This window comes from Capricornis sumatraensis, chromosome 17 (genome assembly GCF_032405125.1).
Source record: "Capricornis sumatraensis isolate serow.1 chromosome 17, serow.2, whole genome shotgun sequence".
Classification (NCBI taxonomy): Eukaryota; Metazoa; Chordata; class Mammalia; order Artiodactyla; family Bovidae; genus Capricornis; species Capricornis sumatraensis.
The window spans coordinates 48,828,108-48,850,146 of record NC_091085.1 but is presented as its reverse complement, the minus strand read 5'-3'; the positions used below and the strand labels follow the sequence as shown (position 1 = coordinate 48,850,146).

The following is a 22,039-nucleotide window of genomic DNA, read 5'->3' as shown; positions in this document are numbered from 1 at the left end:
AAATGTTATTATTAATTTTCCTCATATTTTCCACTATCTGTATTCTATAATGTCTCTAGCCTACAGGTAATAATTAAAAATAATTAAACCAGAAGATTTGAATCAATGAGAGCAGATAATTAATACAGCTGTTTTAATCACCTAAAGCGCTTTCTTTCTGTATAGGAATCCCCCTATGTTATGATGAAGAAAAATCATGAGATGCTTGAAGGCAATGAGCGATATGAGGGCTATTGTGTTGACTTGGCTGCAGAAATTGCCAAACACTGTGGGTTCAAATACAAGTTGACCATTGTTGGGGATGGCAAGTATGGGGCCAGGGATGCAGACACGAAAATTTGGAATGGGATGGTTGGAGAACTTGTATATGGGGTAAGTACCACTCTTCTTACAGATAAAATCATTCCATTTGAAGTCTTGCTGAGGGAATGCTTGACGTCCATGCAAAGTACCAACATCTGAGGTTGTTGGTTTCCCATATTACTCTAGGAATACTGTCTTGTTTCCTTGTAAACATTTGAAGATGAAGGATGAAGTCAGAAGCAAACGTGCAAATGGAGACAGGCTTCATCTGTCTTGAAGCCTATGGGCAATATGCATTTTTCAAAGATCGCAAAAGCATGGATACAGATGTAGTTCTCATAATCAAGCCAGAAGGGTGTTCTCTGTATTTATTGAAAAGGAGGCATATTTGCAGAACAAACTGCTTTTCTTCTGTTTATTATTTCCTGGGATTCCACCAGGGAAATATTCATTCCTATATCCTGATTTCCTGTCCTACCCATTGAGCCAATAGCATAACTATGATTCCTTCCTAACTGGGAGTCCTGGTTCTATTACTGTCCTCTGTTTCCCTTGCAGAAAGCTGATATTGCAATCGCTCCGTTAACCATCACCCTTGTGAGAGAGGAGGTGATCGATTTCTCAAAGCCCTTTATGAGCCTCGGGATCTCTATCATGATCAAGAAGCCTCAGAAGTCCAAACCAGGAGTGTTTTCATTTCTTGATCCTTTAGCCTATGAGATCTGGATGTGCATTGTTTTTGCCTACATTGGGGTCAGTGTAGTTTTATTCCTGGTCAGCAGATTTAGCCCCTACGAGTGGCACACTGAGGAATTTGAAGATGGAAGAGAAACACAAAGTAGTGAATCAACTAATGAATTTGGGATTTTTAATAGTCTCTGGTTTTCCTTGGGTGCCTTTATGCAGCAAGGATGCGATATTTCGCCAAGGTTGGTTACTCGCCTGCTTCAACTTTGTGCATTTTAGGTCTCGAGTGGACATTCATGGTGTTTATGAATTCACTGTAAAGAAGTTAGCAGCTGCCGGCTGTCTGTCCAAGCAGTGTTAGACTCTTAAGGACAGACTTTTACCATCGGCGTGAGCCTGTGAAATATTTGAACAACGTTCTTTGAATGTTGGTCCTGTGTTTCCCTGGTGAAATTGTACACACCATGGAGAGGCTATAAAATGCATAAGGTTCCTATCATTACATGCCTTCTTGGAGGGGTACCGTGTTTTTGCTGCATATTCTCATTTTACAGTCATCTGTGTGTTGATCCACAGACCTGTATTTGGGAAAATGGGCAACATTACCTACTAACTAAAAAGTGACAAAACTTCATTTCACACATCCCATCTTTTTGTTTTGTTGTTATTAGCTCGTGGAAATGATATGGGAGAAATATTTACAAAATTTGTTTTTAAAGGTTAGGTTGCTGAGTTGAAAAGAATATATGATAAAATATTTTCCAAGTATCTAAAAATAAATAGTTGGGATGATGATGACTGATTCATTACAAGTATTTGTGCCATATTAAATAGTAATGCACACAGGATGGAATAAATTCATACACCTCCAGTTACATGATATTTTAATTCCTGCCCTATAATGCCTAAATAGAATAAATATATCACAAAACACACATAGCCTTTGTGCTTGTTGCATATATAAGTCAGAATAATAGCCATATCTGGTTCTTTAGAGGTACTTTTCCTGATGTGATTAGTTTCACATTTAAAGCCTAAATGATTATTGATCTGCTGGTGCATTTTAATTTGGGTTCAATTACCCTCCTTTGATTCTATGGGATATCTTAATAACTAGTAGAGGCAGTGGCTTTTTAAATGCTATTTCATTACTGTTAGTTTTTGAGCATTTGGGGGCTGAGAATAATTAACTTCAAAAAACCTATAAGTGAAACTCAAAAAACATTCTGTATCTTTTACAGTCTTTTTGTTTACTCCCCCAGCAAGGTAAAGGAAATATATCATGTTTGCAGAAAGTATCAATAACTTACTTTTCCAATAGTATGGAATGTCTTTATGAACTTTGTGGATCTGAAACTCTTAATTCCATCAAGCTTTCTGTGGCCTCCCTATGGAACTGCGCTATATTAGAACCAAACCAAGGGTATTTGCACTGCATATAGAGAGAGACATAATTTTCACACATAATGTTTTATAATAATTATCATATATCATATATTTATGATGCTGATGACCTCTGATAAAATAAGGTTCATAGTTCTGTCTCTATATTTAGTTTATCTGATTTACATTAAAGACATAAAGAGAAGTTTCTAATGCTGAAAAAGAAAAATACTAACAAGATTGGAGTCTCAGAGAACATTCTGGTTCATAAGTAATAAAGAAATGATTCATCTTTGGAGAGAAGGTTACTGAAGTTTGATGTTACCATAGCCCTGAGATATAAGGCAATTATCCTAGAGTTCCACAAACTATCCTCTGCCTTGTGAATAAGCAGGAGAAACTTACGAAGTTTCATTATGACATAGGACATACTGACTAGGTTCTGATCGATGAACTCTCAGGTTTGCCTTGCTCCTTATGTATCAGGTCTCTGAAAGTTACTCTTTTGGGTGTCCAGTGCTTGTCGAGGAGCAGAAAACACATTTATACCTAGGGGCTGGAGTGCAAGCCACATTTAACAATCTGTGTTTTTCCAGGGTCCACCGTGACATATTGACATTCAAATTTTAACAAAGCCTGCTTCCTAAAATATGACCATTTTTATTTGTTTATGGTTTCATTCATGAATCATGACTCACTACACTTTCACATGTAATAATTTTTATTTCCTGGTACGATATATCAATTTTAGATAACATGTTTTTCCTTGGATATATATGTATAGACATATACATATATATGTAAGGAGAATTCACTTTGTTAAAATATTTCAGCATATGCACCTTTCAATTTATGGCTATATGTGCATTTGATAATTGAATATGCTGCCTAATATTGGAAAATTTAAGGATTTTTTAAAGGAACCAAGCTATCATGTTTTAGAATGCAATGATGATAATTCTAGGAAAGGATAGAGCAGCTTAGTATCTAAAATAATATTAATAGTAATGCATGAAATGCTCAGATCACTTTATATATGCTCTTTAAATATTTTTAAAGATCTTTATCATCTTTTTCTCAATAAAATATGATAAAGAACTATTTTGTTTATATGAATAGAACACATTGAAATTTTAATCTAGAGTGATTACATGAAGTGAATTGGTCATTGCCTGAAATTAGGTTTAGAGTATAACTATAGTTTTGTGAAGACTACGGCCACAGAATTATGAGAGCAAAAATATGGAAAGTTGACTCTTATTCTCTGGCTTACTTCTGTTTTCTCCCCCAATATCCTTAAGTGATTTAAATGATTAAAAGATTTCATTGTTAAACTAGTTATTTAATAGAGATTAGGAAAATGATAGAATATGTATATGTATTTGCTGCTTTAGTGAAGACACCGAGAGATGAAAGTTTTACTTTTAATGAGAGAAACCATTTTTACCTGTCACCATAAAATATAATGTTTAATTTGCCCCTCTACTTAAAATTTCTCAGGAACTCATTCAGAAGCGTTAGTTCATCCTTGGAAAACACTTAAAAATAAATAATTAATTGCTCAATAATTTTCTGTTTTGAATGATGCATAAGTTATATAAGCTTTGGGGATTATCTTACATACTTCAAAAAATGAGCATATTTAATTAAATATGACATAAATACTGGGTTAGGGAGCAACATTATGTCTTTAACTTGTGTTTATCTTACAAGTGAAACAGAATGATTTATAGAAATGATTCTAAAATATATTGCAAATAAACCGCAATGTATACTGTCCAAGGCAATGAGATCCATTTTAAGGGCTTAGGCAGAATCTGCCCTCTTAAATACAAGTTACATGAGATGACAATTATACATTCTGTTGTGATGGAATAAATAGTGAACATTTTGAGAGTGGCTTTGTCTACATAAAGTTTCTCCAAATCTGAGATGTACTTAATATCCTTTTCAGAATATGTGAGAATTAGCTTTTTCCATTCCATCATATTTGTTTAATTTTTTGCATCTCTTAGATACTGGTAAAGGCTCTTCATCATATTGTTTTTATTTTTCATTGATTGTGCAGTTTCTTTTTCTCTCTTATTTTAGCAGCAGATATTTTTATTTAAAAAATCTTTACTTTTAGCTTCACTGCTTTTCTTCACTTCTCGAGTAGTTTATTATACAGATGTTACCTGATAATTGATATAGTATCTGTGTTTCGTCAAAAGGTGTATTTCTTATTATTAATTGTGAGGAAATTTAGTTTAGGTCATAAATTGGCACATTTTCATAATTTAAAGTTTTAGAAATGTTACTTCTTCACTATAGAAGGATTTATTGTTATAGAGGTATTAACAAAAGAGAAAAAATATTGGTTTTTTTAATATTACTCAAATACCTTTCTATGTGGAACCCTACCAAATCTTACCAAATAAAACCCTATATATCTACTTCTATATCTACGTATTTATACTTATGTATTTCTATACCTACATATCTATACTTACCTATATAGGGTTTAAAGTAAATCAAGATTTTGAAAAGTATTTTATGTAAGAATTTATGGTCACAGAAATATTTTGATTATTTTCCAAACTAAGAATTTATATTTTGGCAAACTTTTAAATGTCTTATATGTTTTCATTCAGTTTTCTTTTTTCCTTAAGCAGGAGGCACGAAGGAACAGGGATATAATAGTTTGTGCCTGAAGCATCAGATTTTTATTTGCTAAGAATTATATTTTGTGTCATATTCTGTAGTATCATTATTTTCCATTTCTATCCTGTACTATTTCTAAAATCTTCGTTACTACACATACAAAATCCTAATGAAATTTTAGACCTTTTGTGAGGGTTTTGAAACTTCATTGGATGGATTAAATGGAGGGTATCTTTGGTGTTTAAAGCCATACCGTGGCGGATTCATGTTGATGTATGGCAAAACCAATACAGTATTATAAAGTAAAAAAATAATAATAATAAATAATAAAATTTAAAAAAGACACAGTAAGATTAAAAAAAAAGCCATACCTATGGTGCATTCTTTTATTTTTGATATTTGATTTTTTTTGTCAGCATTTTTCAGAGTTTTGCTGTTGATCTTAGATTCCCTTCTTTGTTTAGTTATATCATGAGTGGATAAAATATTGTAAGCATTGGATAGATTATTTGCACATTGCTTGAAATTGCTTGTCTCGAGATTTCACATGTAGCCATGATAACTGTGAAAGAATTTCAGGAATCCAAAGTTTTGCCTCTGGATAGTTCATCAGATCTAGTGAATCTGTAATCCTTGCCCAGAAGGTTTAATAATTTTAAGTTTCATGAACTAGCTGATATAATGAGAAATATGAAATCAAATATTTCCCTATAAATCAACATTTGCATAAAACTGCTAACTTGTTTCCTTATGAGGTCATTCATTTCACTTTACAAATCCATTTCGTACTTGTTATCAGATCCCTGTCTGGGCGCATTGTTGGAGGAGTGTGGTGGTTCTTTACCCTGATCATAATCTCCTCCTACACGGCTAACCTAGCTGCCTTCCTGACTGTAGAGAGGATGGTGTCTCCCATCGAAAGTGCCGAGGATCTTTCTAAGCAAACAGAAATTGCTTATGGAACATTAGACTCTGGCTCCACCAAGGAATTTTTCAGGGTAAGAGATTCTGCTTCAGAAGTTCTTGTTTTGCTCTTAAAATTGAACCAACCTAAACTCTGTGCCTCCTTGCCTTTCCCATGGTCTGTACAAAGGTGCTACGTGAAAGTCACTTCCATCTCTGTCTCTAATTCTATTTTTGTTCCTCTTTTTTAATTTTTATTTTATATTGGAGTGTAGTTGACTTACATGTTGCATTAGTTTCAGGTTTACAGCAAAGTGATTCAGTTGTACATATACATGCGTCTATTCTTTCTCAAATTCTTTTCCCATTTAGGTAATTAAAGAATACATGAGTGAAGTTCCCTGTGCTATACAGTAGGTTCTTGTTGTTTATCAAATTTACATTTAGTAATATATATCTATTAATCCCCAAATCCCAATTTATCCCTCCTCTCCACCTTACCCTTTGGTAACCATAAGTTTGTTTTCTATTTCTGTTCTTAGCCTTTTCTCTACCCTCTACCCTCCTTATCCCTATATTTGGTACTATCTATTTTTTTTTTGATTCCTGACTCTTGGAGAAAAACATTATGTTGTAAAGAAATCTAGTTTTTATAAAAATTGATTTTCCTTTTGGAACAAAATTGAAGCAAAATCTAGTTAAAATTAAATTATTATTTTAAAAGAAAATAGTGTTATAGTTTGCTTTATGTTAAATAAGCTTGACTGTCAATTATCTTACATAATTTACAGTTGAGAACTGACTGTCAAATCAGTTATGTTAATTCTGTGTCAGGAAATCGATTATGTTCATGTGTGGAAATTCTGAGTTTTCTGTTAAACCCTCCAAGAAAAGGCTAACAAAGGCCTTCAACCTCCTAATTTTTTTAAATGGAAATAATAATTATGTATCTATTAAATGTATTTTAGCTTTTAAAGGATCTGTGGCCCTATGTTCTCTGTCTAAAGGAACCAACCCAATAGGCTGATGGTATAATTTTCTTTCCTTATACTCTTAATGGGATTCTCTCATTAAGGAATCCCACAAGGCTCAGACGGTAAAGCATCTACTCACAGTGTGGGAGACCCGAGTTTGATCCCTGAGTTAGGAGGATCCCCTGGAGACGGAAATGGCAACCCACTCTAGTATTTTTGCTTAGAAAATTCCATGGATGGAGGAGCCTGATGGACTACAGTCCATGGGGTCGCAAAGAGTCGGACACAACTGAGTGACTTCACTTCTTTTATACTCTTCTCTCTCTGAAAGAGCTCATTCTATTAAAATGTTGAAATAAAGCAGATAAACCTTGGCATTAAGCCAAATAGATGGCATATGATGATCTCTAATAATCCACAAGTATCTTTGAATGTATCTGAGATTGAGTGAAGATTAGGGCTTTCAACTTCCAGCTGAAGTAGTACATTGTGGTTTGAGGACCGTCTCATCCGGCATTACCATTGGTATCTTTTCCAAATAACATCATTTGAGCTCCAGATGTGATGGGAGAAAAGGTGGTTCTGTCAGACTGCTGACAACAGATAGTAATTTGGATGTGAGTGGGGCAGCAGGACTTTGGCACTTCCACTAGGCACTGCAGTGTAAGCCAAGACTGTGGTCCTTTTGTAAGCAACTTTACTTTGACTTTAATGCTACCTGTGAATATTGCAATGCAGTTTTGCTGCTACTGACAGTTTTCTCCTACTGCTGAAAATAGTTGCAATGTGTGTATATTGTAGTGCTTAACATAATGTGCTCTCTAGCCTGATCATGACAATGGAGCTATTAAATAAATTAGAATATTGCATGGGCTTCCCTGGTGGCGCAGACGGTAAAGCGTCTGTCTGCAATGCAGGAGACCTGGGTTCCATCCCTGGGTTGGGAAGATCCCCTGGAGAAGGAAATGGCAGCCCACTCCAGTATGATTCTCAGTTAGTACATTTTGAAACATTTAAATGTTATTTGTATTCCAGTATGGGTTGCTTTTATTTTGTGGATATATTTTATTGGTATTCCTCCCTCTCTAAGTAAATGAGATCTATGAAGGGACTTGTTATAGCATGGGTTACTTATTGTACTTATGTTGATTAAAATAACCTTGATTCCAGACACTGTCTGTTGAGAGTTACTTTCATTAGCTTGTTTGGGACCAGCTATTCTCAATAACTGTACATTCAGAATCTCAGAGCTTTTCAGTATACCTTAACTCAACCATAGAAACGTATGCCTTAATCAGCACCTGGCCAAGATTTCATGATTAGAATATGTAAATTTCCCAGGAGACAGGATGAAAAGGCTAGATAACTCTGGGCAAAGGATACTTCATCTTTTGTGTTTCAGCTCAGTAACCCCACAGATATTGTGGTTCCCACGTGCAGTACACACACTCATACACAAACAACCCTGACATATCTGCAGTGTGTCTTTTGCCTATATAGGATTATGGAACTTACTTTCTCTGGAGTAATAGAGAAGTGAGGTTTATTATCTTCTTGTTGTTATTGTTCAGTCCCTCCATCACGTCTAATTGCAATACCATGGACTACAGCACACAAGGCTTCCCTGTCCTTCACCATCTCCCAAAGTTTCCTCAAATTCATGTCCATTGAGTTGGTGATGCCATCCAACCATCTCATCCTCTGTCATCCCCTTCTCCTCCTGCCCTCAATCTTTCCCAACATTAGGGTCTCTTCTAATGAGTGAACTCTTCACATCAGGTGGCCAAAGTATTGGAGTTTCAGCTTCAGCACAGTCCTTCCAATGAATATTCAGGATTGATTTCCTTAAGGTTTGAATGGTTTGATCTCTTTCCAGTCCAAGGGACTCTCAAGAGTCTTCTCCAACACCACAGTTCAAAAGCATCAATTTTTCAGTGCTCAGCTTTCTTTATAGTCCAACTCAGCCTTCTTTATGGCCCAACATCAATATATGACTACTGGAAAAACCATAGCTTTGACTAGACAGACCTTTGTTGGCAAAGTAATGTCTCTGCTTTAATGTAGTATCTAGGTTAGTCAAAGCATTTCTTTAAAGAAGCAAATGTCTTTTAATTTCATAGCTGCAGTCAACATCTGCAGTGATTTTGGAGACCAAGAAAATAAAGTTTGTCACTGTTTCCATTGTTTCCGTATCTATTTGCCATGAAATAATGGGACCAGATGCCATTATCTTTGATTTTTGAATCTTGAGTTTTAAGCTAGCTTTTCTACTTTCTTCCGTTCTCATCAAGAGCCTCTTCAGTTCCTCTTCACTTTCTGCCATAAGGGTGGTGTCATCTGCATATCTGAGGTTATTGCTGTTTCTCCCAGCAATCTTGATTCTAGCTGTGCTTCATCCAGCCCAGCGTTTCACATGATGTACTCTGCACAGAAGTTAAATAAGCAGGCAGACAATATACAGCCTTGAAGTACTCCTTTCCCAATTTGGAACAAGTCCATTGTTCCATGTCCATTTCTAACTGTTGTTTCTTGACCTACATACAGGTTTCTCATTAGGCAGGTAATGTGGTCTGGTATTCCCATCTCTTGAAGAATTTTCCAGTTTGGTGTGATCCACACAGTCAAGGCTTTAGCATAGTCAATGAAGAAGAAGTAGATGTTTTTCTGGAATTCTCTTGCTTTTTCTATGATCCAGAAAGATGGCAATTTGATCTCTGGTTCCTCTGCCCTTTCTCAATGCAGCTTGAATATCTGGAAGTTCTTGGTTCGTGTACTGTTGAACCCTAACTTGGAGAATTTTGAGCATTATTTGTGCAGAAGTTTGTATATTCTTTGACATTGCCTTTCTTTGGGATTGGAATGAAAACTAACCTTTTCCAGTCCTGTGACAACTGCTGAGTTTTCCAAATTTGGTGGTATATTGACTGCAGCACTTTCACAGCATCATCTTTTTGAATTTGAAATTCCTCAACTGGAATTCCGTCGCCTCCACCAGCTGTGTTCATAGAGATGCTTCCTAAGACCCACTTGATTTGCATGCCAGGATGTCTGGCTCTAGGTGAGTGATCACACCTTCATGATTATTTGGGTCATTAAGATATTTTTCATGTAGTTCTTCTGTGTATTCTTGCCACCTCTTCTTCATATCTTCTGCTTTTGTTAGGTCCATACCATTTCTGTCCTTTATTGTGCCCAGCTTTGCATGAAGTGTTTCCTTGGCATCTCTAATTTTCTTGAAAATATCTCTAATCTTTCCCATTCTATTTTTTTCCTCTATTTCTTTGTATTGTTCACTTAAGAAGACTTTCTTATCTCTTCTTGCTATTCTTTGAAATTCTGCCTTCAGATGAGAATATCTTTCCTTTTTCCCTTTGCCTTTCACTTCTCTTCCTTTCTCAGCTATTTGTAAGGCCTCCTCAGACAACCATTTTGCCTTTTTGCATCTCTTTTTCCTGGGGATGGTCTTGATCACTGCCTCGTGTACAGTGTTACGATCCTCTGTCCATAGTTCTAGACAGCCTGATAGCTTTTATTAGTTTAACTTCCCAAGTCAGAGTCTTATCTCATGCATTGTCTCTGAATCTCACAGTATTTCTGTCTGATAGTCAGAGTGATCATTTTTGTTTGCATGTTGCACATTACTAAACTAAATGTGAGCATTTGACCAAATTCTAGCAGGTAATGTGCGTGCTGAAGTCTTTTACTCCTAAAGCGTTCTTCCCGTACACTGTTTTTCCTTGTGGAGAAAAGTCTCTGGATTTACTTCCCTGCCTTCATGCTCTGTTTCAATCCCCTCTATGTTTGTTTTGTCAAGTTAGAGGGTTATATTGGTAGAAATGCAATCAGTGCCTCACAGTTCTTCTCCATATACCTGCAAAAGGAGCTAGGATAAATCAAGGTGACTAGGTCTCAGTGCATAAAGCATTAGTAGTCAGCTTCTCTTTATCTTGAGAAGGAGGGGTAGGTACTCAAAAGTACTTAAAAGCCACACTTTTCTGTTTGTAGCAGTAAAGGAAGGCTAACAAAACAACACACATCAGCCAAGTGAACAGGAGCCTGCCATTTTAAATATTCTCCATGAAAACAGGGTGTGGTTTTCATTTGAGAGAGTAGTACACAGAATATGTTGTTGTTCAGTCACTAAGTCATGTTCAACTCTTTGCAACCACATGGACTGTAGCACACCAGGCCTCCCTGTCCCTCATCATCTCCCTGAGTTCACCCAAGTTCATGTTCATTGAATCCATGATGTCATCCAACCATCTCATCCTCTGCTGCCCTCTTTTCCTCTTGCCTTCAATCTTTCCCAGCATCAGGGTGTTTTCTGGTGAGTGGGCTATTTGCATTGGGTGGCCAAATTATCAGAGCTTTAGCTTCACCATCAGTCCTTCCAATGAGTACTCAGGGTTGATTTCCCTTAGGATTGACTGGTTTGATCTTGCTGTCGAAGGGACTCTCAAGAGTCTTCTCCAGTATCACAGTTCAAAAGCATCAGTTCTTTTGTGTTCAGCTCTTACATCTATACATGATTACTTGAAAGACCATAGTGATAGCTTATGGTGAACAATGCCTGATTTGTGATCTCCGAAGAAGAAGATTTAGCTTCGGGACCAGGAACCAGGCTTGATCATTCAAGAGCTTTTGTATAGCAGAGTTTTATTAAAGTGAAAAAGGGACAGAGAAAGCTTCTGATATAGATATCAGAAGGGGACCGAGAGTAACCCCCTCACTAGTCTTAGAAAAGGGAGTTATATACTTTTTAAATCCGTTATTACAATAAATCAGAAGAATGTCTCAAGGTTGTCAAGATCTTACTAGAGCCACTCCCACAATTTACATTTTAAGATGACAAGATTAGAACTAACAATAGAAAGGTCTTACCAGACCCACTCCCATAATATACATTTTAAGATAACGGGATTAGTCATAAGGTTTTCAAGAAGGAGAAACTGTACTCAAGCAGGATACATTATTGTTATGTAACCTTACTATGTAATTCAGACTTAAATGAAGAAAGCAGGGAAAACCACTAGACCATTCAGGTATGCCCTAAATCAAATCCTTTATGATTATACAGTGGAAGTGAGAAATAGATTTAAGGGACTAGATCTGATAAATAAGAGTGCCTGATGAACTATGGACTGAGGTTTGTGACATTGTACAGGAGACAGGGATCAAGACCATCCCCATGGAAAAGAAATGCAAAAAAGCAAAATGGCTGTCTGTGGAGGCCTTACAAATAGCTGTGAAAAGAAGAGAAGCAAAAAGCAAAGAAGAAAAGGAAAGATACAAGCATCTGAATGTAGAGTTCCAAAGAAAAGCAAGAAGAAATAAGAAAGCCTTCCTCAATGATCAGTGCAAAGAAATAGAGGAAAACAACAGAATGGGAAAGACTAGATATCTCTTCAAGAAAATTAGAGATACCAAGGGAACATTTCATGCAAAGATGGGCTTGATAAAGGACAGAAATGGTATGGACCTAACAGAAGCAGAAGATATTAAGAAGAGGTGGTAAGAATACACGGAAGAACTGTACAAAAAGATCTTCATGACCCGGATAATCACGATGGTGTGATCACCCACCTAGAGCCAGATATCCTGGAATGTGAAGTCAAGTGGGCCTTAGAAAGCATCACTATGAACAAAGCTAGTGGAGGTGATGGAATTCCAGTTGAGCTATTTCAAATCCTGAAAGATGATGCTGTGAAAGAGCTGCACTCCATATGCCAGCAAATTTGGAAAACTCAGCAGTGGCCACAGGACTGGAAAAGGTCAGTTTTCATCCCAATCCCAAAGAAAGGCAATGCCAAAGAATGCTAACTACCACACAATTGCACTCATCTCACACGCTAGTAAAGTAATGCTCAAAATTCTCCAAGCCAGGCTTCAGCAATACATGAACTGTGAACTTTGAGACGTTCAAGCTGGTTTTAGAAAAAGCAGAGGAACCAGAGATCAAATTGCCAACATCCGCTGGATCATCGAAAAAGCAAGAGAGATCCAGAAAAACATCTATTTCTGTTTTATTGACTATTGCAAAGCCTTTTTTGTGTGGATCACAATAAAGTATGGAAAATTCTGAAAGAGATGGGAATACCAGACCACCTGACCTGCCTCTTGAGGAACCTGTATGCAGGTCAGGAAGCAATAGTTAGAACTGGACATGGAACAACAGACTGGTTCCAAATAGGAAAAGGAGTACGTCAAGGCTGTATATTGTCACCCTGCTTATTTAACTACTATGCAGAGTACATCATGAGAAACCCTGGGCTGGAAGAAGCAAAAGCTGGAATCAAGATTGCCTGGAGAAATATCAATAACCTCAGATATGCAGATGACACCACCCTTATGGCAGAAAGTGAAGAGGAACTAAAAAGCCTCTTGATGAAAGTGAAAGTGGAGAGTGAAAAAACTGGCTTAAAGCTCAACATTCAGAAAACGAAGATCATGGCATCTGGTCCCATCAGTTCATGGGAAATAGATGGGGAAACAGTGGAAACAGTGTCAGACTTTTTATGTTTTTGGGCTCCAAAGTCACTGCAGATGGTGATTGCAGCCATGAAATTAAAAAATGCTTACTCCTTGGAAGGAACATTATGACCAATATAGATAGCATATTGAAAAGCAGAGACATTACTTTGCCAACAAAGGTCTGTCTAGTCAAGGCTATGGTTTTTCCTGTGGTCATGTATGGATGTGAGCGTTGGACTGTGAAGAAAGCTGAGTGCCGAAGAATTGATGCTTTTGAAGTGTGGTGTTGGAGAAGACTCTTGAGAGTCCCTTGAACTGCAAGGAGATCCAACCAGTCCATTCTGAGGGAGATCAGCCCTGGGATTTCTTTGGAAGGAATGATGCTAAAGCTGAAACTCCAGTACTTTGGCCACCTCATGTGAAGAGTTGACTCATTAGAAAAGACTCTGATGCTGGGAGGGATTGGGGGCAGGAGAAGAAGGGGACGACCCAGGATGAGATGGCTGGATGGCATCACTGACTTGATGGACGTGAATCTGATTGAACTCCGGGAGTTGGTGATGGACAGGGATGCCTGGCGTGCTGCGATTCCTGGGATCGCAGAGTCAGACACGACTGAACGACTGAACTGAACTGAACTGAATCCTTACTGAGGAAGGTAGAAAAAAAAGTTTGTCCTTTCCTCCTCCTTGAGAATTCCAGGCCCCTATATCCTCCTCGACAGCCCCAGACTGCTCTCTCCTCCTTGAGGACCTTGGACTTCTTGTCAATTGACTAGGAATTGACTCTCTCAATAGCTTTGACTATACGGAAAAAGTATATGTTTCTTAAAATAAGTATACTTTGTCTGTATATTTAAATTAAAAAGTGCTGCTAATTCATGAGTGATCCCTTCTCCAGGAGATCTTTCCAACCCAGGGATCAAACCCTGGTCCCAGGCATTGTAGGTGGGTTCTTAGCCACCAGGGAAGCCCATAACTAAACTACTGTTGGGTAATTGGGTACCGTGGTGACCATAGTGAGAATAGTCTTCATTTTGCTTCTGACTCTAAAGATATTTTCAGGCACGGTCTGTCTTTATAGCAGTACCCATCACATCTCATACCCTTTCTCACGGAGTTTGTTGCAGTCGGATATGAGGATTGACTGCAGATCCCATTTAAAAAAGAATTCTGTTTATAGAGTGTAACTCCAAATGCATTGAATGAGATGAAGGTAATTTATACACATTACAAGGGCAAAATGTAGTTGTTTTCCTTGACATTTTTTTCCCTTTAATTGGTAGGTTATACTACATAGTCTGGTCAAATTTCTAAGCTTAAGATGAAAGGTGTTACAAAGGAAATTTCCTTGCATGCACACCACACTCCATGCATTCCTAAAATTAACATTCATCACACACCTGGGACATCCTCTCTCTCAACTGCCCTCTATCTTTAGGGGCATTTGGGGCTCCTGTAAACCGGGTGCAGGACAAGCAGAAAGCTGGGAGAGTGATCATCATGGCACCTAGACTGCCAGAAGCAAAGATGCAGATGGAACGGGCACATCCCACACTGAAGACACATGCTTGCTTTTTGTTCTCTGGCTGCCACTTGTACTTACTTTCATGCCTGAGACACGAAAACTTGTCTCCAGTTGTTGGTACTTAAGATTCTAATAGTTATTTTATGTTTCCTTATATGATTTAATTTGGCTTTGCTACTGCTGCTAAGTCGCTTCAGTCGTGTCCGACTCTGTGCGACCCCATAGATGGCAGGTCATCAGGCTCCACCATTCCTGGGATTCTCGAGGCAAGAACACTGGAGTGGGTTGCCATTTCCTTCTCCAATGCATGAAAGTGAAAAGTCAAAGTGAAGTCACTCAGTCGTGTCTGACTCTTAGCGACCCCATGGACTGCAGCCTACCAGGCTCTTCCACCCATGGGGATTTTCCAGGCAAGAGTACTGGAGTGGGGTGCCACTGCCCTCTCCAAATTCGGCTTTAGTGGTAGCTTTTCCTTTGTAATGCTGTTTATAAAGTGGGGTTTTATTATTTATGTTATTTTAAAATTTCTACTATCTCAGTGTTTATCAGGTCAACTTTTGTTTCTTGTCACAGCAAGAGCTCTGAATTTAGCCACTAGAGAAATTAATTTGAAAAGTTAGGTTTTTGTCTAAAGTTTAAAGATATATGAGTAGCTAAAAGATGGAAAATAACTTAAGACCATTTAGATTAAAGGGCCAGTTTTAAAACAGAATTCAGAATTGCAGTCTTCAGTCTCAATATTAACTAAAGATACATCTTTGAAGGGATGAAAGCATCTTATATCAAATTAAAAGGTAACTATTTCATCTCATTTATAAGAATCCGTTTTGTTGTCATAAAGTGATGACAAATGCTCAGTTTAACTCAAAATATTTTCATATTTCAGTTGCATAACTTAATAATTTTGGGTTATATTAATTTTGCTTTAATGAAGTCAGTATGTGTGCCTTATATTGAGAATTCCAATTTAAGCTGCAAGTTTTCTAACTTAAAAATCTATATGTTCTTTCAGTGATAATCAGTGAAACTAACTTGAATGAAATATTTGCTTTTTGCTACTAGAGAAAGTAAATAGAGGGCAATCTTGTAATCAACAAGAGATGTGAGAAAATAGACCCTACATCTTACTTTTCCAGAATTTTCTGTGCTTAGAACCCATATACATCCTTGTACAGAGTGAACGATAAAGTCTGAGTTATTTTGGAGCTATCAATCGTCCCTAATTATAGCACCACCGTAACACACCTATAATTAAGAAAGAATTAAGCTTTCAATTATAAACCACTATTTTTAGACTTTCACATTTTGATAATTTCCTCTTTCAATAAAAGAGGACAGATCTTGAATTAGATGAGTGTGTGCAGAGGAGGATTCTGTAAGAACTATGTATATTATGTTCCTACAGAAACTTAGATGTGGGGGATAGAAAATGGCTTGATAAATAAACCAATCATAGGCCTGTCAATCCATGAAACAAAAGTATTAACTTGCAGAGAGGAAATATTTCACGCCTATCCTAAATCCCCACACTGCAATCTGTTTATTTCCTCCGGGAGGATGAAGGACAGTGTATTTCTGAGTAAGTGGTCTCCTTTAATTATGCTGGTGTCGCAATGAACAGATTTTAAAATATTGTTAAAATAAAGGCATCCCCTTTGTGTTCAATTAAGTTAATTATGCCACCTTCAGAAGATCAATTTTGTCTGATAATAATCCATAAAAGTAATTGTTGTTACCCAGCATTGTAGACTTTTCACATAGTTTAAAAATAGTATAAATGATAGATAAACAGATGATGTTATACAGGTGTGCCTTACCTGAGTGAAAGGACTGGTTTGAAAGTTTTCTTTACTATATAATAATTACAAATACAAGAGAATTATAATAATTTATCATTTTAAAGGCTGCGGCATGTTTTTAACTCCTTCCCTAGCATAAGACACACTTATGTTTATATATAAAACATTGATTGAAATATATTTATAAATAAAAATATTTGAACTGCTATAGCAGCTTCCTATAGAACTACACTAAGTTCTCTTTCATTATAGTTACATTTTTTCCCACATACCATTTGTGTTTAACAGGAATACAAGCATAATTCCTTTATTTATATTTTATAGAACAGATTTCACTAATCTGTGGTAGTTGTCCATACTTATTTCATTATTTCTGGTATAGCTAAAGATTTTTCAACCATAGTTTCATATATATCACCTATTTCTATGTGGGTAGAATATACATCCTTCTAACTCTGTTTATATAAATATATATTGATTTTTAGCTTTGTGTATATGAATATATCTACTTCATCTTCATATTATTTGAAAGATTATGAAAATGAAATGGATGTAGTCATATGTATTTTACTAATATGAAAATGAACTCTTTATAAGTCTTTCAGTTATACTTAACTCTTTAAATAGTTTCAAAGTACTCAGGACTAAATAAATGCTGAATGTGAATACATTAGCAACAAATAGCACTATATGACTATGTTGTAAGTCACTCATGGCATGGTTAGTCATACTGTTACAGACTTTACTTCCTTAGGTTTTTTTTCCTTGTTGTTGAAGAGCTTGATTAGTCATAAAAAATCTTTACAGCTGACAACTCTGCATGTTCAAGGTTTCTCTAGATAATCCAGGACTGGTTGAAATCATTTCCTCTCTAGCTGGCATTTTGTTTCTCTGACATTTTAAATGTTCTCACCATTCCACAAAATATCTGAGAACAAGACTGAGTTCTTAAAGACTTTAAGGCTACTTTTAGCCTAAGCTGCCTGGGGAAAACCTGTGTTCTCTTATTCAGCTAAGGGTGGTGGTTTAACTGTGAAGGAAAGGTCAACCTTTTATAAGATTGATTCACATTTCCTGTAAGATCTAATGTTCAGTTTAAAGGCCTTCATTTCATTAAGTAGTTTACAAATTCAGAAAGAAATGCATGCAAGACCATATTGAATGGTGCTTTGGGGATGAAAGCACTATGGAAGAAAAAGAAAAGGGTATGTCTACTTGCTGAATTACAATTATCATGCAGAATGACAGCTTCTCCAAGACTAACTGTCATTTTGGTCCTTTTCTTCTTTCCATTGCAATTCTCAGCAAATCAGTGTGCTTCTGATCATTTCATTTAGAGAACACCTTTGTGACTCAAAAGGGAGTTGAAAGCTCACATTATCCTTTGGATAGATAATCTGACTCTTACCAAATTATGGGAGGCTTTCTATCATTGTCCATATTAAAGAGAAAATGCTCCTGTCGCACTACTATCAAATCATGAGGTTAATTATTCTGGCCAAAAAGGTCCAAACAATAGAGAAAATTTGAGACTAATCTCTTATCTCAAAACTCTTCTAAAATACCTGCTTAGATGCCTAAGAGAAGATAAATGTCAGTGTATACCTGTGCGTGTACTTTAGATGACTTGGTTTTTAATTCACTCTTTGTGCTTAAGTAAAAGAATCATCATGCTTGTCTCATTGGATATTCTGAACTAGTTGCCATGGTAACAAACACAGTCCAAAAGTTGTACAGAGAAAAGAAATAGAAATTTTGCAATTATTTAAATGTACTGGAAGCAAAATCTGGACTAGATATAAATATTGTTGATAAAAGTTTGAAAATTCTTTGATTAGACTTTTGATATTTGAAGGAAAACTTGATACTAAAGTAATTTTTACTTCATGCTTCCAACATACAATTTTGCCCTAGATCATAGTGAGTGATGATCAAACCCAAGGTGCTAGTGAATGTGATTACTTATGTTCACAGAATAATGAGATTTTAGAAATAAAATGTCAATTGGGAAAGTCAAGCAAAGTCAGATATTGTCAGGTTCCCCAAATTGATATTGCATCTAAGGGGACTTCCCTGGTGGTTCAGGGGCTAAGACTCTGGGCTCCCAATGCAGGGGGCCTGGGTTCAATTCTTGGCCAAAGAACTAGATCCCACGTGTGTCTCTGTGTGTGTGTTAGTTGCTCAGTCATGCCGACTCTTTGCAACCACACAGAATATAGACCACCAGGCTCCTCTGTTCATGGAATTCTCTAGGCAAGTACTGAAGTGAGGTTGACGTTCCCTTCTCCAGAGGATCTTACCAACCCAGGGATCAAACCCTGGTCTCCTGCATTGCAGGCAGATTCATTATCATCTGAGTCACCAGGGAAGCCCCAGATCCCACATACCACAGCTAAAGAGTCTATATGCCACGAATAGTCTACATGCCGCAACTGAATATCCTGCATGCCGTCACAAAGATCCCAAGTGCTGCAACCAAATAAATAAGTTAAAAAAATTTTTTTTAAGTATTTCGTCTAAGGAAACAAAGATACAAGGAGGTGATTTCAGAAGACAGTTGCCTCGAAAAATCCAGATCCTCCCTTTTTCTCCCAGATACACAGACTCAACAGCAGTACGTTGACTCGGGGAGAACACAGTTAAGAGGCTCCTGCAAACCAAGTTGAGTGTGAAACCAGCCAGTCAAACCCTGTAGGAAAATTCACGGCCTCACTGGCTGCAGTGACTTCCCTGGCACAACATGTCCGCATTGGGAAGAAACACGTAGCTCTTGGTTTCTTTCTAGGGAGAGAGAGACTACTTGACTATTTTCATGTTATGACTTTTCGGAGGAACTGGTTTCTTTCTGTCTTGCCTGAATCTAAGCACGAAAAAGGGCATCAGGTTGGGGACCTCTGAGAATAAAGTTGAAGGTTTGGTCTGGCTTCCCTGGTGGTTCAGACGATAAAAAACCCACCTGCAATACAGGAGGCCCAGGTTTGATTCCTGAGTTGGGACGATCGCCTGGAGAAGGGAATGAATGGCAACCCACTCTGGTATTCTTGCCTGGAGAATTCTGTGGACAGAGAATCCTGACAGGCTATATATAGTCCATGGGATCACAAATAGACATGACTGAGTGACTTTCACTTTGACCTGGCACACACTCACTCAGCATAGACCTTCCCCTCCAGCTCAATGTGGTTAAATGGGGGAAAACCCCTAATTCGAGCTTCCATTAGGGAAGGAGCAAACAAGTTGGAGTGTGGGTCCATCTCTTGGACTTTTCAAGGAACTGGTTCTGTCTTGCCTGCTCGGAGCACTGGTGGGACCTGGCACATGCTAGATGCCTCGGGGCTGCGGAGAACAGGAGGCAGCTGATAGTTTGCTGCTGCTTCAGAGACCTGTGGTCCAGCACACAGAGACCAGTGCAGCTTGGTGGCCACTCCCTTGCGTTTGGAAGAAGACTAGTGTGTGCCTGCAATGTTCTGACCTTTCGTGGGGTGCTTTGGAGACTGCGTTTCCTGACTTGGGCCTAGCATACTCTATAAGCCTGGAGGCTACAGATAATAAAACAGAGCTGGATGGCTTATTCTAGCTCTAGAGAACCTGCATTACTGCGGACAGACATCAAAGGAGCGAGAGATTATGAACTCTGGAAAAAAGCTTCCTGCAAATCCATCTGATTGGAAATTTACACATACAAGTCCAAAGAAGACATATCCACAGAAAATGTTTAAGAGGCCTTTGGAATATTTAACCAGGGTGATTGGTGAAGTTCTATCCCTATATGAAGTCAATCCATGAAGACTGGGAGAGGTGGCTGTTTTTAAAAAAGGCACAGATCCCAGCATAAACTTATAAGGCACATAGGAAAAAACAACAAAAATGTGGCTCAAAGGAAAAACATTAATCTCCAGAAATCAAACTTTAAAAAAAAAAAATGGAGGTACCTGGATAACTTGGCAAAGAATTCCAAATTCCAAATATCTATTACAAAAATGCTCAAAGAGTTCAGGAAAATGATGCATGAACAAAATGAGAACATTAACAAAAGTAAAAAAAGTAAAAAAGAACCAAATGTTGAAAACAACTACAGTGACTGAATTAAAAAATTCACTATACTGATTCAACATCAGACTTGATCAAGCAGAAGAAAGAATCAGCAAACTTAAGTCATTTCAAAGTATCCAGAGTATAAATAAGGAAAAAAAAAAAACAAAAACAAAAACAATGAAAAAAAAAGGTGAAGAAAGCCTAAGGGACTTGTGTGTGGAATAAACACATTATGGGACTTCCAGAATGAAAAGAGACAGAGAAAGGGGTAGAAAACTTATTTAAATAAAAATGGTTTTATAATTTTTTTTCTAAATCTGGTGGGGAGGGCAGGGAGATAGACATCCAGATTTATGAAACCCAAAGAATCTTAAATAGGAGGAATTCAAGAAAAGTGTACTCAAAGAAACATTATAATCAAATTGTCAAATGTCAAAGACAATTTTGAAAACAGCAAGACAAATGTGCCTTGCTACATACACATGAGGACCCATAAGACTCCTAATGGACTTACCAGCAGAAAGCTTGTAGGTCAGAGGGAGTGAGAGGATATATTCAAAGAGCTGGAAAAAGATAGTGCTAACTAAGAATGATGTATCTAGAAAGACACTCTTCCAAAAATTAGGGAGAAATAAAGACATTCCAAGATAAACTAAAGCTGAGGCAGATAATCAGCACCACACCTGCTTTGCGGGAAGTGTTAAAAGAGGTCCTTCCTGTTGAAATGAAAGGATGCTAGATAGCAACACAAAGCATAAGCAAGTACAAAGCTCATTGGTAAAGGTGCATCTATAGATAAATACAGAATACTATGATGCTGTAATAGTGATGCATAAATGTCTTTTAATTCGAGAGGTTAAAATATAACTTTATAAAATAACTATAACTGTAACTATAAAATGTTAATGGATGTACAATATAAAGATAATTTGTGGCTTCCATAACATAAAGTGCAAAGGGAGTAAAAGAGTAGAAAATAACTAAGAACATAGAAAAGATTCAATAAAATCAGAAATGAAAGCAAAGACATTACAGCTAATGCAGACTTTTCCAAACTATGAGACTACTGTGAATAATTATATGCCAAAAAATTAATCTAGAAGAAATGGATGAATTTCTGGAAATATACCATATACTAAGATATACTAAGATTAAGTCCTGAAGAAATAGAAAATCTGGGTATATCTACAACTAGTAAGAATCAATAATAATAAAAACTTCCAATAAAGAAAAGCACATGACCACCCTCGTGGCTCAGCTGGTAAAGTATCTGCCTGCAATGCGGGAGATGAGTGGGTCATTCCCTGAATTGGG

At 37.1% G+C, this 22,039-nt stretch overlaps 1 protein-coding gene across 3 annotated transcripts in view; it reads left to right on the top strand.

The window, feature by feature from the left end:
- GRIA2 (glutamate ionotropic receptor AMPA type subunit 2) overlaps positions 1-22,039 on the top strand; it is a 194,177-nt gene that overhangs the window by 149,819 nt on the left and 22,319 nt on the right. For all 3 annotated transcript variants that reach the window (XM_068990034.1, XM_068990033.1, XM_068990032.1), the window contains exons 10-12: positions 166-372; positions 862-1,232; positions 5,816-6,014. In XM_068990034.1, coding sequence (XP_068846135.1) covers positions 166-372; positions 862-1,232; positions 5,816-6,014 — 777 coding nt within the window. The remainder of the gene's footprint in view (positions 1-165; positions 373-861; positions 1,233-5,815; positions 6,015-22,039) is intronic.